At 38.2% G+C, this 15,854-nt stretch overlaps 3 protein-coding genes and 1 non-coding gene across 9 annotated transcripts; 2 read left to right on the top strand and 2 right to left on the bottom strand.

Annotated features, from left to right (window-relative positions):
- The first annotated feature begins 854 nt into the window (after positions 1-854).
- On the top strand, positions 855-5,090 carry LOC105169967 (UDP-D-apiose/UDP-D-xylose synthase 2). Its single transcript, XM_011090520.3, has 9 exons — positions 855-1,305; positions 1,839-1,931; positions 2,050-2,157; positions 3,404-3,518; positions 3,616-3,749; positions 3,830-3,931; positions 4,015-4,107; positions 4,240-4,375; positions 4,458-5,090. Exons 1-9 carry the CDS (start codon positions 1,036-1,038, stop codon positions 4,568-4,570), a joined length of 1,164 nt encoding a protein of 387 aa, XP_011088822.1. The 5' UTR covers positions 855-1,035; the 3' UTR covers positions 4,571-5,090.
- A 952-nt stretch (positions 5,091-6,042) lies between these two features.
- TRNAR-UCU (transfer RNA arginine (anticodon UCU)) lies at positions 6,043-6,115 on the bottom strand. Its single transcript has one exon. It is a non-coding gene; the product is annotated as a tRNA-Arg (tRNA).
- An 83-nt stretch (positions 6,116-6,198) lies between these two features.
- LOC105169968 (BTB/POZ domain-containing protein At3g44820) lies at positions 6,199-11,228 on the top strand. 6 transcript variants are annotated; one of them, XR_016067329.1, is made up of 6 exons: positions 6,199-7,110; positions 7,701-7,770; positions 8,268-9,473; positions 9,710-10,473; positions 10,551-10,616; positions 10,801-11,228. XR_016067329.1 is itself a non-coding variant. In XM_011090523.3 (5 exons), the coding sequence occupies exons 2-5, from the start codon at positions 7,061-7,063 to the stop codon at positions 10,280-10,282; spliced, it is 1,899 nt and encodes a 632-aa protein (XP_011088825.1). In that variant the 5' UTR covers positions 6,199-6,700; positions 6,831-7,060; the 3' UTR covers positions 10,283-10,805. The 6 variants fall into 6 exon arrangements, 3 of the variants coding, with proteins under 3 accessions (XP_011088825.1, XP_011088824.1, XP_020552486.2); XR_016067327.1 differs by having other exon boundaries at positions 9,710-10,616; XR_016067328.1 differs by having other exon boundaries at positions 10,551-10,805.
- Positions 10,973-15,354, bottom strand: LOC105169969 (protein RETICULATA-RELATED 1, chloroplastic). The gene is made up of 7 exons (XM_011090524.3): positions 14,714-15,354; positions 14,463-14,561; positions 13,984-14,204; positions 13,048-13,117; positions 12,863-12,942; positions 12,379-12,443; positions 10,973-11,455 (listed from the first exon to the last, which is right to left on the bottom strand). Exons 1-7 carry the CDS (start codon positions 15,188-15,190, stop codon positions 11,262-11,264), a joined length of 1,206 nt encoding a protein of 401 aa, XP_011088826.1. The 5' UTR covers positions 15,191-15,354; the 3' UTR covers positions 10,973-11,261.
- Between the last annotated feature and the right edge of the window lie 500 nt (positions 15,355-15,854).

The following is a 15,854-nucleotide window of genomic DNA, read 5'->3' as shown; positions in this document are numbered from 1 at the left end:
TTTACAATTTTTTGGTTGGGTTTGGAGATTGGATGAAGAAATAAAGAGGCATGTGAGAATGAAAGGTGGACAGCTTATTGGGGTTTGGGCTTTCATCCCTCACTCACATGCACTCTTACAGACTTAAAACTCACTGTGTTACAAGTGACGCCATTCAATAAAATGTTGGATGGTTGGATAAATATCAATTCTACTATCTCGCTCTAAAATTGGATAGTTATCAAGAATTGTAAAAGGCTAATGAATGACTTATGGTGTGTCATTGTTTATAGTTTGAGAGAGAAAAATTTTAGTGTTTAAAGTAGAAATCGAATTGTGGTGAGCAGCTTAGAAATTTGAGACGAAAAAAATGTAAATGAATCATATTATAAGACAAAGCACACCTGTTTTTGCTTATAATGGTCCGGAAATGCTTGCATGAATGAGTTCCCTCAGCTTGAACAACTACATAAATTGAGAGTAGGGAGGTAGATGGGGTGGGCTGTTGGATCTAGAGAGCTAAGCTGCCAGGATTGGATTTACCACTAAATATTGCCTCCATCATGTCCACAATGTATATTTTATTTGATTTAAAATAGCTATATATTGAGTCAATTTTTATATAAACATAGAAAAAAATGATATTAGTGTTTTTATTATTGCTCTCAAGTTGAAAACTTAACCTTATTTATTTTGAAGAAAAGATTTAACTTGTTTTTATAAATAAGCATATGATGATAAAAAATGAACAAGTAATCATCCACGTGGTTTGAAATGGGAGCGAGTTACAAATTCATCCGCAGGCGAGTAGTGATGATAACTCGCCATAAAAAGGAAAGCAGTAGGGCCACAGAGTCTACCGTCCCTCCTTTTTCCAGCTTTAAATACATCCACTCTTCCCCTCTGAATTCTCCTATTCCCAATTCCCCATTTCCACATTCCCGAAATCCTTCCCTCAAAATTTCACACGCAGATAGTAAATTCTCTCCGTTTCTAGAATAAGGAGAAGGTACAACACAAGAGTAACACCATCTCAGAAATTTGTGTGCATCAGAAATGGCGAGTGGAAGAGTAGATCTGGACGGAAAACCTATAAAGCCGATTACGATATGCATGATAGGCGCCGGAGGCTTCATCGGCTCGCATCTCTGTGAGAAGCTGATGGCGGATACGCCGCACAAGGTGCTCGCTGTGGATGTTTACAATGACAAAATCAAGCACCTTCTTGAGCCGTCCTCGCTGCCGTGGGCGGATCGCATCCAGTTCCACCGTCTTAACATTAAGAACGATTCTCGCCTCGAAGGCCTCATTCGCATGGCGGATCTTGTAATTTTCCTTGCATTACTTGCTCAGTTTCTGCATTTAGGTCAATTTCGTCGGAGATTGGTGGAGTGTGGCTGTTACCTTCGGATCTGGATTTTGTGATTCTTTGAGCTTTTTTCTTTGTTTGTTGAATTTTACCAGTGTCCTGGCATTGCATTTTGTTTGGAATTTCCGACCTTCCAAGTTTTATGGGTTTTCTTTTTGTTTCTCCAGAACCATAATTGAACTCTGAAACTCACATTTACTTCATCTGATTTATTTCTGAATTTGGAGTTGCTTTAGATCTTGATTGGAAGTTGTGGATCTCTTTGGATCTAAAGTCGATATTTATGTGAGCCTACCGGAACTAATTTGCTGTCTGTAGGTTTCTTCAGCAGTATCTGTTCTATTTCTTTCATGATCTTTGTCTATCAGCTTAGTCGATTTTTTTATTGTGAATTGCTGTGATGGTAGTGCGACGGTTTGATTACTATATTAATTGCATTATTTCTATGACTTTGACTTGGACTGAATCTGAACTTTTCCTTGTGACTTAGACAATAAATCTCGCCGCTATATGCACTCCAGCAGATTATAACACACGTCCTCTTGACACAATCTACAGCAATTTCATTGATGCTCTCCCTGTGGTAAGCTTCCTGCTTTCGTATTGTTGCTATCTTATATCTTTCATCGGTCTGCCTTCACAATTTGAACGCAATTTACTTGTCAATGAATTTGAAAGTTGTTTTGCTGTTTTGGAATTAGGTTAAATACTGTTCGGAAAATGGCAAGCGCCTCATACATTTCTCTACTTGTGAAGTTTATGGGAAAACGATTGGTGCCTTTCTACCCAAAGATAGCCCACTGCGGCAGGTTTGTGTTTGCTTTCATTTCCCAACACTTTCTAGATTATATTTCTTGAGTTGATGCTTTTCTTGATATGATATTCCTTTCTGTTAGAAGTCTTTTTCAGATTTCTTATGTTGAATATTTCATCTAAATCCTGTGACAGCCCACAGAGAAAACAATTGTTTTCAGGTGCAATGTTTTCTGTGTGGTCCGTGTAGTGATCATTTGATTTTTGTCTGATTCAATAATTATGGTACGCTCTTGGTGAATTCCCTTGCACACTGCTCATGAGTACTTGACTTTGAATAGTAAGGAATTAGGGATAGATCTACCTCATCTTTATTTTTGCCCTTCTGGAGACCAAAGAATTGTCCCTGGGTTTAGCGTGTATAATTATATTCACCTCTCATTCTTTTATTGGGACAATAACATGAAACTGAAGATCTCATAACAATAGTACAGCTTTTCAGGTAGAATATACTACAATTATAATAAAAAAAATTGTTTCGACATCAATCATATTGTAACAAATATGTGCAAGGAACTAGGTTGGTGGGGTTCACTTCAAATGTAGCCTTCTACATTCTTCAGGAAGTTCTTATTTGACCAATGTACTTCTTATCCTATCAGTTTAAACTCAGTAATGGAGGTGCCACAAGAGTCTCACTTTCCTTGAATCCAAGGTCTGTGTAATTTTTGAAGGCAATACATTGATATGCATGTAAGTTTAACCCTAGTTTGAACTTTCAATGGCTGGCATTAGCAGAGCTATGCCAATATTTTTTAAACTGACAGTTTTTAGGTAAAAAACAGAGTGAACAATGATTAAGAGGGGTAATTTTCTGGAAATTCTTTTACATGGAGCAATTATGATGGTTTTCTGGAAATTCTTGAGAAATCGAGTTAGTAGGCTTAGAAACTGAAGTGCAAATACATCGAGTAACCCGGTTAATAGGAATCTTCTAGGCCATGATTTGTGCCTTTCTTTTGAAGAGTAAGGCATCAGAAAAATTTTACAGGAATTTATAATTAATAGTATATAGTGAATGCTCATTGTAATGCATTTTCCCTTTAGTTATCTGTTGATAATACCTTTACCATTTCCATTTCATTTGGTAAATGCTACTCTCTGCAATTAATTTCTTGCGTTCCGTTGCTTGTACTTCAACCTTCCAAGTGGTAGCAAGCAGATCTTTCAATTTACAGTTCTATTTAGCATGGTAAGTTCGTTTTTGAAAGTTTTCTTAATCGCCATACACCGTTGCATCAGGACCCGAATTATTATGTTCTTAAGGAGGATGCCTCCCCGTGCATTTTTGGCCCCATTGAGAAGCAGAGGTGGTCATATGCATGTGCAAAGCAGCTAATTGAGAGACTGATCTATGGTGAGCTAATGATCCTACATTCGAGCTTCATACATCACATTATGTTTCAGCATCAAAACTTAACATTACATGTTATCTTAACTGCCCTGTTTTATAGCTGAGGGTGCTGAGAACGGTCTTGAGTTTACGATTGTGAGGCCCTTCAACTGGATTGGCCCGAGAATGGATTTCATACCTGGAATTGATGGTCCAAGTGAGGGTGTTCCAAGAGTTCTGGCTTGCTTTAGCAACGTAAGATATTTCACTCCCCTGATTTTGAAACAACTGTTTACAATTATTTGAGTTTGTCTTATTTTATTTGACATGTACAGAATCTCTTAAGGCGTGAACCGCTGAAGCTTGTTGATGGTGGCCAATCACAGAGAACATTTGTTTACATTAGGGATGCTATCGAAGCTGTTCTTTTGATGATTGTATGTTCAACATTTGGATCTCTGATACTTCTCTTTGATTGTAATCTTTTGAATAGTAGCTAAGTGGTGTGCTTTGGTCTCAGGAAAATCCAGCCAGGGCTAATGGTCATATATTTAATGTGGGGAACCCCAACAACGAAGTTACAGTGAGGCAGCTTGCTGAAATGATGACGCAGGTGATTCTAGTATTTCTGATTGTCTTAAACTGCTACCCTTCATTTACTATTTTTCTTGTTGCTATTGAATTTTCAATTCTCCATTTCACAACTGATGTATGCGTATGTCCTTCTATTTCCATGCGTTTTCAGGTCTATTCAAAGGTTAGTGGAGAATCTTCAATAGAAACACCTACCATCGATGTTAGCTCAAAGGAATTTTATGGTGAAGGATATGATGACAGTGACAAGAGAATTCCAGACATGACCATTATTAACAGACAGCTAGGTACTGAAATCATTTTTGTGGAAACCTCCTTGCTCTTGGTGTTATCCTTTTCCTAACGGTTGCTTTCTTTTGCAATTTTCAGGATGGAATCCACAAACATCACTTTGGGATTTGCTTGAATCCACCCTTACTTACCAACACAGGACATATGCTGAAGCCATCAAGAAGGCTACTTCAAAACCTGTTGCCAGTTAAGGAAAAACGAAGGATGTTTGGGTCCTCATCTATGTGCTTCTATTGCTCGGCCTTCTCTATTCAATTTTAAGGATCTTTCCATATATCAATATGGTTCCTTCTCATACACACAACATTCTTTATCTCTCGAGTGTCGCTAGTCTACGGCTCCCAGTTGAAACGATATCCTGTATGTCTAGCATGTTTGAGAAATCGCTTTACGTGGAACTCCGTTATATTTTGCTGGAATTTGCTGCTATACTTTTGGCTAAAACAATGTCCCCGATAATCGTACGAGGAAAAAGGTAGTGTTGCTCCTTGGGGGTTTTGTTGTTGGTGATATGGTTTAGTTTTTGCCTACAAGAGAGCATGTTGTACCATTTTGTTCAAACTTTTAATAGTTAATTATTTTTTTTGCTATAATCTATTATTGATACTATTATTATTATTATTCAAAAGTTGGGAAAGTGTAGAGCAAGTGACTGTATGAACCATGTGTTGTTATGATGAAATGTTGAGGAGCTTGAGCTGCAAGCCTAAAGCGAGCTAGTCTTGGATGTTGCTGTTTTTCTTAATTTGGTATTTCAGTTGCTGAGGACTTGATATCCGCCTGTTTCTTGCACTGTATGCGAGTCCCTTCCGCTTCTGGTGAAGTAATGTCTCCAACTATGCGCGGAACATGTTTGGATTGGGTAGTTCCCGTAGAAATTTAGACCTCTTAAATCAAATTTCAAAATTTTGATACCATTTGTTCCTAAAGGTTGGTGATTAGTCCCAGTGAAATCCAGAATCTCAAGGTCACCTATCTTAATGGCAGGTTTAATACGTCAAGAACATTACTTGAAAGTGAAAAGCACTGACGTGAAGTCAGCCAATGACTCGGTCTTTTCTTTTGTCAATCACAATGTTATTCTTAGAAGAGTTTGGTAGTTTAATATATATTTTAAAAAATAATCTAAACCTAAATATTAAAATTAATTAGACGGAATTTAGTTTTTTCATATAATTCTTCAGAGAACCCACGATGCAAATCCTACTCTTACCACCTCAAGATACAAATGGTTCTCTGGTTCAAGCCTACTGTTCCATACCAAATCTTTTAAGTTGGGTCAGGCCCATATCTTTTGTTTTTCCTTGGTGTTGTAAGATAGTTTGACGTTTTTAAGATAATTTAGAAAGGCTAAAGATTCTGAACTAAAGAAAAAATTAATCAAATATGTTAGATACATATTAAAGTTAGAAACTCAAAATTTAGAAAATACATTAATCCTTTTTTGTAGTTTGCATAGGCATCGACGGTATTAAATTTATTCCTGAAAGGCAGCAGGAGGGGGTAAGGGGAGGATAATATGGCTTAGGGGGGCCGTGGACCCTTTTAGTTGGGCCTTTAACCGTTAAATTACAGCCATGGCAGCCCAAAAAAGGTAAGCCCAACCAGGCCCATTAGTGTTTTTAGCAGAAAATTAAAAAATAGAGTGCATTAAAAGCTCAGTCACGCCTGGTGGGACTCGAACCCACAATCGTCTGATTAGAAGTCAGACGCCTTATCCATTAGGCCACAGGCGCTCGTGCGATGATGATCTCTCGGGTACTGAATATCTCTCATCATCGATTTTCCGACGCCAACTGCTCGACAACAGGTTTCAATGAACTCTCAAGCACGTTTACGACACTTTACGCTTTATCTTGTTCTACCATATTTTATCCGTCGTTAAGTAGTATCACTTTGTTTCTCGGCGGCCTAAACTCCCTTCTCTTCAGTGCGCCGGCGCGTTGCATATTACTGACTGGCCAAAACCATGGCGATAGTAGAATAGGGAAATAGCTCAAGCTCAAAATAGAACACAACCATACACAAACGGGATCGTGAGAGAGAGCTCGAATCTTTGGCAACTAATGCCTTTTCATTCAGTTCCCCGAACTTTTTAGTTCTTGTTTTGTGGCACCCACTTTGGATTCTTTCTTTACGGGACCCTTTTTGGTGGTTTTAATTTGTATATTATCTTTGGAGTATTTTATGCCCAACTACTTTGTTGACAGCAGTAGTAGTTGAGCTCTTCATTAGAACAAAATTCGACTCAAGGGGTTGTAAAGATGGAATCTTTGGGTCATAGTTACGATTTTGTTTTTCCTGATGAGATACGACCGAAGGTTGACGCAGTGGACTCTTGATATTGCTTCGTTGTAAATCTTCTTTTTCTTCTTTACTGCACTAGTTATCTGTGTTTGATATTGTTAGTGGCTTACCCTTTTGTGGGGTTTGTGTATTATTCTTGCATAGCTGATTTGATGAAGTGACGAGCTGTTTGAGGGAACAATACCATCAGTATTTCTCTTGTTTGAAATGGAGAGAGCTTTTATGGTTCGGAGAGTTGGAGAGAAATGGGAGGGAAATTGAATTAAGTTGCGCATTTATGAGAGGGTGTTGATCGGATTGAAGCGAGTATTTGCTGCAAAGAAAAAGAAAGGAGGAGTGCTGAGTCTTTTTAGCTCTGGCCTTTCTGCTTCTTGATGGCTCCAGCTGGGAAAATCTCTGAATTCCATCGTGATGAAAATGACTGGTATGCATTCCAGCCCCTCCCTCTTGTTTACGTTTATGTTTCATTCCTGATTGCCATGAAGAACGGCTGCATTCCTCTAGCTACACAGAAAATAGAGATACTGCACTTCGTAGTTAGAATGTATAAGATTAAGTGATGCAGCTGTCTAATTTTGTCTTACTTTTAACCTATGATTATTTGACAAACTTGGGATTTGGATATTGAGTTTCGATTACATATGCCTGGTTATGATCGAGAAATGTAATTGATTTCCTGAAAATTATGTTTACTTCAGTCCATAAACTCCATACTAAGTATGCTATTTGCTGTAGTCACGCTTCGCTTACATTTTATATCAGCCGATAGTTTGTAGGTTCAGAATAAGTTTGAATGGGCTAGGTGGTCTTGTTGTCAGGAACTTGGGAATTGCTAGGTAATAAATTTTGACTTTTGAGATGGGGCAACCACCAGTCCACCACTGCTCATTTCAACAGTAAAATACTATTAGAAAATGGAGTTGTAGACATACTAAAGAAGTGAGAAATAAATTTATGTTTGAATTTTTTCTATTTAAAGTGGGTTTCACTATATGAATTTTTGTTTCATGTCAGGTTCTGTAATGCAAGTTTGCCGAGCGATATCACACTGGTGGTGGATGGCATGTACTTCCATCTTCACAAGGTTATATATGTGCATTTGCAATTACATGTAAATAAGAAGAATAGTTTTTAGGTTTTGGTGCTTCTTAATTACTCTTGGAGTGGACTCTTGCTATTCTTTTTCCCGAGAAATATGTAGTATTTAGCTTTGGACAATGTTAGACTGCAAAAAACCATGATGTTGGAAAAAGAGCCTGTCTTCTGAAAGGAATAAATTGCATAGTCTAACAAAAAACTGACTTGATATGAAGCTTAGAAAGTCAAGGAGTCAAATTCGTCATATGGCACTTAAAGTGCCCCCACTGCTGCATTTTGGTGTATATATTTCATTTGCATCATTCTAGAAATTAAAGAATGTTATGATTCACTTACACCCTTCAATTATGAGCCTAGAACAGTTCACCGCTCAGAGACATCTATTTACTCTAAATTTTAACCTGTGATACTTTTTAGTAGTTGCAATTTTGACATGTATCAGTTTCTCATCTGATACAATCATACAAATGCTTATTTTTTCAGTTTCCTCTTATTTCAAGATGTGGAAGGATAGCTAACATTGTCAAAGAATCTAGAAGTACCATTGATAAGACGTTCAAAGTACTTGAAGAATTTCCAGGTGGTGCTGATACATTTTTCATGATAGTTAAATTCTGTTACAGTGGCCAGGTAGAGTTTACACCAAAGAACGTGGTAATGCTGTATTGCGCGGCTGACTATCTCGATATGACTGATGATTATGGTGAAGATAATTTATTGTCAAGGGCCGAAAGTTTCTTCCATAAGCATATTCTACGCCAGTGGAAAGATTGCATTTTGGCTCTGCAAAATTGTGAACCAGTTATTCCAAGAGCTGACAAACTTCAAATTATAAGTAGGTGCCTGAATGCTTTGTCTGTGATGGTTTGTACTGATCGCAGTTTATTTGGATGGCCCATGATGATGTATGGCCGTATGCAGAGCCCTGGAGGTAGCATCCTGTGGAATGGGATAAATACTGGTGCAAGGATAGATACTAGTGAATCTGACTGGTGGTTTGAGGACATCTCCTGTCTCTGCATAGAGTTGTTTGAGAAACTAATTCAAACAATGGCAGCCAAAGGAATAAGGCCTAGAAATTTAACACGTGCTATTATGTACTATTGTAAGAAATACCTTCCTGGTTTGGACCGACGTCAGGGAGGACAAACTGGTGTATCTACAAAAGTTGTTAGTTTCAGCACAGCACCGGCTGCCATTGATGAAGGTGCACTCTTGCAGAGGGTTGTGAAGTTTCTGCCTGAGAAGAAGGGTAAATCTTTTTGTCGTTTTCTACTGGGACTTTTACGTGTGGCTTTAATCTTAGGAATTAACCATACATACCAGGATTTGTTGGAAAAGAAAATAGGTATACAGCTAGAATTGGCAACCCTAGATGGTATAATAATACCTAGTTATTCAGATTCTGATACTTTGTATAACACTGATTGTGTTGAGAGGATGATTCATCATTTTGTACATTCTGAACCGAGTGTAACTTCTATATCTCCAATATCACTTGACCTTGAAACATCTCCATCATCCGAGCGCTTGAAGAGAGTTGGTAAATTGGTAGATAATTATATTGCAGAAGTTGCTTCTGATGTGAACTTGAAACCTGGAAAGGTTCGTTCATTGGCAGAGGCCTTGCCAGAATCTTCCAGGTCTTTGCATGATGGACTATACCGGGCGTTGGATATATACTTTAAGGTTGAGTGACCTCCTTTGCTGGACTGTTGCTTTCTACTCTCAGATTTCTTTTATGCTTGAAATCTCCATTTTCATGATTTTCATTTTCTTGAGCTAGAAATCAAATGCCTCATTTCTTTACTTATGCTGATTGATATTTTGGTTCAATAATTCTCCCCATCCCTCCTTCACTCCCTTGTAAAAGCTAGTACACGTGCTTGCTTGGGTTTCTGACGGACATTCATGAAATTATTCAGGCACACCCCTGGCTCTTGGAGAAGGAGAGGGAGCAGATGTGCACAATTATTGATTTCCAGAAGCTCTCAATTGATGCTTGTGCCCATGCATCTCAAAATAAAAGGTTGCCACTTAGAGTCATATTACAAATCTTGTTCTTTGAGCAGCTGCAGTTGAGAACGTCTTTGGCCGGCTGTCTCCATGCTTTGGATGCTGAAAGTGCCCCTGCAGCTTCAGCTACTGCCACTAACGAAATAACTGATCAAATAGCTCAGCGAGGCGGGTGGGTAACAGTCATCCATGAGAATCAGGTTCTCAAAGTGGACATGGCAAGAATGAGGTCTAGAGTCGGAGAACTAGAAGAAGAATTCAGTAAAATTAAGGAAGAGATGAAAAAGGTGAAGAAGTCACATAGTTACCATAGTTCTCCTCGCTTTGTAACTGGAGGGCTTGGATGCAAACTGCTTCCAAGGTCTTCAGATGCCCAATCTGGCCTTGTGGAGAGCTCGGTAGCAACACCAAGAGCGTTGGTTGAGCAGGCACAACCGTCCACCAGTCATGCTCCGCACCGGCATAGCCTCTCTTCGTTTTAGGTAAATATGTGATTAGAGAAATCTATGTAACTTGCATCAAGCTTCGCTACAGCTGGACTTGGTAGAGTTTCCATGTAGAGTCCTTGGGGGGGGGGGGGGGATTCATGAACAAAGATGGGGAGGCAGGTTGTTGAGTGGGCGAAGATATCGCCTTTTTATTGATGAAAATGGAGATGGAAGAAATCTAGCAGGTAACTGGTATAACATCTTCAGTTGTGAGTTCAAATTTTCGACTACTGACTCTACACTTTCCCACAAACTGTTGTAGCTCATGCAGGTAATAAAGTATATATGGTCTCCCAATCCAAACTGAGCGCATTGTGAGAAATTCATTGTAAGTATTTCTCATAACATGTCGCAATAGTGATATCAAACTAGATGTATAGCTTTGTAAGCCATAGAAAAAAAAATAGAGTTTCACTTACTTGTGTTTATAGCTGTACCAATCAGTGCGCGTCGTGAATCCAAAGTTTGTTGACATTTCGCACTAATTACTGCTATTTTTGTTTTCTGACCAGTGACATATATGATTGTCAGAGAGGTCTCCCCAGTAAATATGATTCTTTCGTCCAGGCATCTCCAATTAAAAACAGGGCCTCAAACCATATACTGTTATCAGTACGCTCAGAAAATCCCAATCAGAATCCCTATCCGCAAAAATTGGATATCTGTTCAACCGGACAAACCAGATAGTAAACACAGATTTGGACGAAGGAAGAGCATCATGATACATATTTGAAGTGTCAAATGCATAAAAATTTAAAAACAAAATTATCCTGCTTCAAGAACATCACCACCTAATTCTATTGATAAATCCTTTGATGTCTAACAAAAGCTAATCCACGTAAACCTCTTGATTGTACCCTACTTTCCCTTCTTTTTTTTTACTGCTAAACTGCAAAGGATTTCTAGTGGTCGGTGCTTAACATTTTTCGTCATTCTGAAAGGGAAAAGAAATAAAATGTTGTCACCAGCGCCTCTATTGAACCCCACTCCATTTAGCCCAATCAACAAACTGCATTCCACCATAAATATTATTGGCAAACCGTACACCCACAGTGAAAGCCATAGCAACAGGCGGGATTTGCTTGGCCAAAGGTGAGGCTTCAACAAGACGTTCCAATCCATTTATGACTTGATAGCGGGTGTTCGAAGACACCGCAAGAAAAACACCTGAAAGAAAAACACAGAATTGGAAGCTCTAACAAAGCAGCAAACTATTATGTTAAAAGAAGTCCTTTGTTAGCTCCAAGTGACTGATGCTTTGGCAACTAAGTCCAAAAGAGTCCAACAGAAAAATCTTGTGGCAACAGTTGGCATGAGAGGTATTATTAATGCACGATCCCTTCCGAACAAGAACCATGGTTTTACCTCAAAGCTATTAAAGGAAGCCAAATGCTAGAATAACGAGAAGTGAAATATATGTACTAGGTCACTGGCATATTCTAAGAGTTCGAAGCATGACAAAGCAAGCACAGAAACTGAAAACAGAGTTCAGAAACCCAAGTAAAAGAAATAATTTGCAGACAAATGGATTGGAAGAAGGCAAGCAGCCTCCTTTACATTATCTCCTAAAATTTCATCAATGCTGAGACAATACTGAAGCACTGAATATGTGGTTTAATTTATAAGCATGCATGTATTGCAGCAAATCAATTAGTTTCCTTATATCGGAAAACCTTGACAGAGTTCATTTTTTATATCCATTTTGTATCAACTGAAGTTCGTGGACTCCTTTGTTTTAAATTTAAATCAATAAATGTGGGAGTCGTGAAGCTTCAATAATATTCAATCTAGCATGGTAGAAATTTCAATTTTGTGCAAGATTTCAAGTGGATGCTCACCCACACAGAACCCAAAAATCAAAGGGCAGAGACAGAATATTTTCTCATAAATTTTCTCTGAAAGTCAGTGCAAGGAATGAAATAAACATCCAAGGAAGCAAGCGATTTAGCTTAATGAAATTTAAATTGTTTCTGAATCTGTAGTAGCCCTTGACATAGATGAATAATAGAAAGATTGATCTAATTTATCTTGTTCTTTATAGAAGAAAAGGAGGGAAATACCCAATATTCTACTAAACAAAATTAACATACCCCAGAGTGCAGCACTTTTCACTAAGGGGGGCACAGGTATATCCTCTTCCGACTTCGTGATGCTCCTGTGCAGAAACAAATTAAATACATAACCTCCATAAAGGAACCTATATTAACACGATAACCAAGTTTATAGCAGAAGGCCAGAGAACAAGGACATTTTATTTTGATTGCTTGTAGTAACAACACAAACATAATTAAACATCATAAGTGTCATATTTAGTTTTGTATTCTGCATAAGAGATAGTGGACCAATAACAAAGGTTTTTTTATCCATAATGAAGTTTAGTTGAATTTTACGCAATGCCCATCAAACTTAATTAGGGCCTGCAAAATCTAATTAATCCCTGAAGTTCACAAACTATATTCTTGGACAAAGACATAAAATCTAAACTCAGACACAGGGAAGGGGAAGAAAAATAGGAGATAAAATATTTTCTGAACCCATCATGGTCAACTGATTTAAAGACATCCAAACATGCACCTTTTAGCGGTCATGATCGTATTTGCAATGCCTTGACCAATAAGGCCACAACCAAATCCAACTGAGCCATATAATACACCCTACACCAAAACAAGCACTTCAGTGATCAACATTCTAATAACTAACAGCAGGTCTACCTCCCAACCATAATAAAGACCAGTAAAAAGAAAATTTCCATGTGATACCTTGTAGAAGTACGTCGCGATCCTCTGCTGCAATGAAAATCTGATTCCTGGTCTCTCTGCTTCGAAAACACTGTATGGGAAAATATTTACAAAGTGAAATTAAAAGACTGTGATATCAAGGAAATGAGTAGTTCCACAGTTCATAATATCAAACAGTGTTTCTCAAATTCAGCAAACTATAAAGGTAAATGAGATGCATCACCAGGCAACGTACACATGCAGCGACTTCTGAGAAATATACTCCTTGCAACAGAGCAAGGAATTGTACTTCAGGTGGTAGCCACAGCCAGTTCAAAGGATTCACTAAAAAAAGAGTGCCTTAAAGAATTTTTTTGATGTTATTAGTTCGGAACTAAGTATGATTCCATTTATTATGAAAACACATCAACTTACCATTTTGAGAGTTTATGTCCACTAATTTAACCCAGGATGAACAAAACCATAATAAAACGGCAACTATAAATGGACGAAATCAGCTGAAAAAGGTCTCAAGCAGAGTTTTTCCTACCTCAATTTCTTCTCACATTTTTCCCAGCAAACACAAATATAATTCAAATAATAACCAACAGTATTTCTTTCTTCTTTTAATGCTTCCATATTATGCATAATAGAAAAAGTGGCATAGCTTGGATTTCCCTTGTCTATGTTCTAGTTTGAGTAAAGTGCCTCTTCCACCCAAACCTTTTTTGTCAAAAAGTTCACAAAGGGATTATGTTGCTCGGGTACCGTCCAATTTTGAGGGCATAAGCTCAAGATAATTGAATTATCTATAACTTTTAGCTGTCCAGACAATTATGCAAAAGAGATGAAAGAGAACTCCTTGTAATGAATCAAAGTAGAGTGCTATGGCAATTAGAATACATAATTCATACAGTACTCATGGTCTGGGAATTAGAAACAAGTAAAATTGTTAGAAATCTAAAATGGACCAATCACCTGCTGGGAAGAGCCCCACAAACATGGTTTAGACGGCCAAGAAAGCCACTAGATACAGACTGCTTGCCTATTCGAGCATAAGGTGCCAACATACCAACCAAAGCAATGTCAACAACTATACCCACTAAAAGATCTGCTGCATATAATTCAAACTCTGCCCAGAAGTCTTTTCCTCTTTTCTTAACCTCCGCAAATGTTGCACAACAGGAATCAATTACCACCTGCAACAATCAAATATCTGTCAGATCTTCACAATGAAAATTAGATGGTAATGTAAATCAGTTCACATCGTGCCTAAAAGGAATTGGAGAAGTAATCACCATTAAAAGTCTAAGCAGCTCAATACACAACAGGAATTGTGGGTTTGCTACCAACAACATGAAAGAAGTTGCATTCTATACTAAAATAAGATCACCAGCAACCATGTCGATATACTGCTATACACTTCGTGACTTGCCACATACATAACTCAAACTCACCTCGGTTCCAACTTTAAACAAAAATGAGGGATCAGCCAGCATTCTGTTCCGAAGCATCGGGCAGTATCTCATCAAAAATCCTAAAGGCCCAGCGGAACCCTGGAATACCAACCAAATCACCACAATGACCAAAAAATGTAAATAATATGGCATGCTCCAAACAAGTAAGAATTATCGTAAGCTCAATTTGACGCCAAAACAAATTACAGAGTTTACTGGTTTCAATCCGAACTGCTCTCATGCACTCTCACCTGAAAATCCAAGTACCGAGTAAGAATTAAACTTCGAAGCCCCGTGGCTTTCGCCGCTTCAAGCATATCAGCAGGCAGAACCGCACCTCGTCTTTCTGCCTCAATCAAAATCTCGTCATACTTTATTATCGGCCCAAACTCCTCCTCATCACCATCACCCCCATCTCCCTCTCCACCCCAGCCCCCATTCCCGCCGCCACCAAGAGGAAACCGCCCGTTCCCGCCATCTCCGCCGCCGCCATTATTATCAAGCTTCGGTTCCTCAAAATTTTCCGACAAATGAATCGTCTCGGTAACGGCCTCCGGCTCGGAGCACTGTATCCGGAGCAGCTTCCCGTGGCGGATTCGCTGATTCAAAGGCCCAAACCTCGCGAAGATGGTGAACTCCACAACGGCGCTTCTGCTTGTATACTGATGCAGTGAATTGTGAGGCTTCGCGACTGTAAAGCCGCCGCCTGGTGAGCATACGGACGACATCGTTTCAATGGAGAAATCGCATAAACATAGATGCGTCGGCGACAATGGAAGAGAATCGGAAGTCGTCAGCCAGCTGGCTGCGGAACGGCTCACAAGTGAGATTTGTAGTTAGACAAACAGGTGTTCACTTCCATCTTTAACATTTTCACCCTCTGAATGTGTAAAAATAGGGTAAATATCATTTTTTATAATTCAATTACGACACCTGTTCCAATTTTGTCCCTTAACTTTTCAACTCGTCAAAACTAGTTCCTCCAATTTGAAAATTCCATCATATTTAATTATTATTATTAAAACTAATCAATTTGACAAAGAAAATAAAAAAATTGATCCCTTAAATCTTCACCTCATCCAAATTAGTTCATCAATTTTTAAAACAAAAATTTTGCTACAACTTTCAAACGCAATGGACTAATTATGATGAGATGGAATGTGAGGGACCAAATCCGAGTAAGTATTATAGTTGGGGGACGAAAACTAATATTTACACTGTAAAATATATTTTATTTGTTTTAAATCAAGTAATTGTCAAATCTTGATAATATTTTGGTTTATAAAAAAATGATTTACTAATTACATATTTTTTTTTGTATATTCATAACATACTTATAATAATCATCTATATTACACATCATTAAAAAAAATAAATGTAATATATTTATTA

The sequence above is a fragment of the Sesamum indicum genome, linkage group LG9, assembly GCF_026168435.1.
Source record: "Sesamum indicum cultivar Baizhima isolate 11 linkage group LG9, ASM2616843v1, whole genome shotgun sequence".
NCBI lineage: Eukaryota > Viridiplantae > Streptophyta > Magnoliopsida > Lamiales > Pedaliaceae > Sesamum > Sesamum indicum.
The sequence above is the reverse complement of the archived record's forward strand: the minus strand, read 5'-3'. Positions and strand labels throughout refer to the sequence as shown.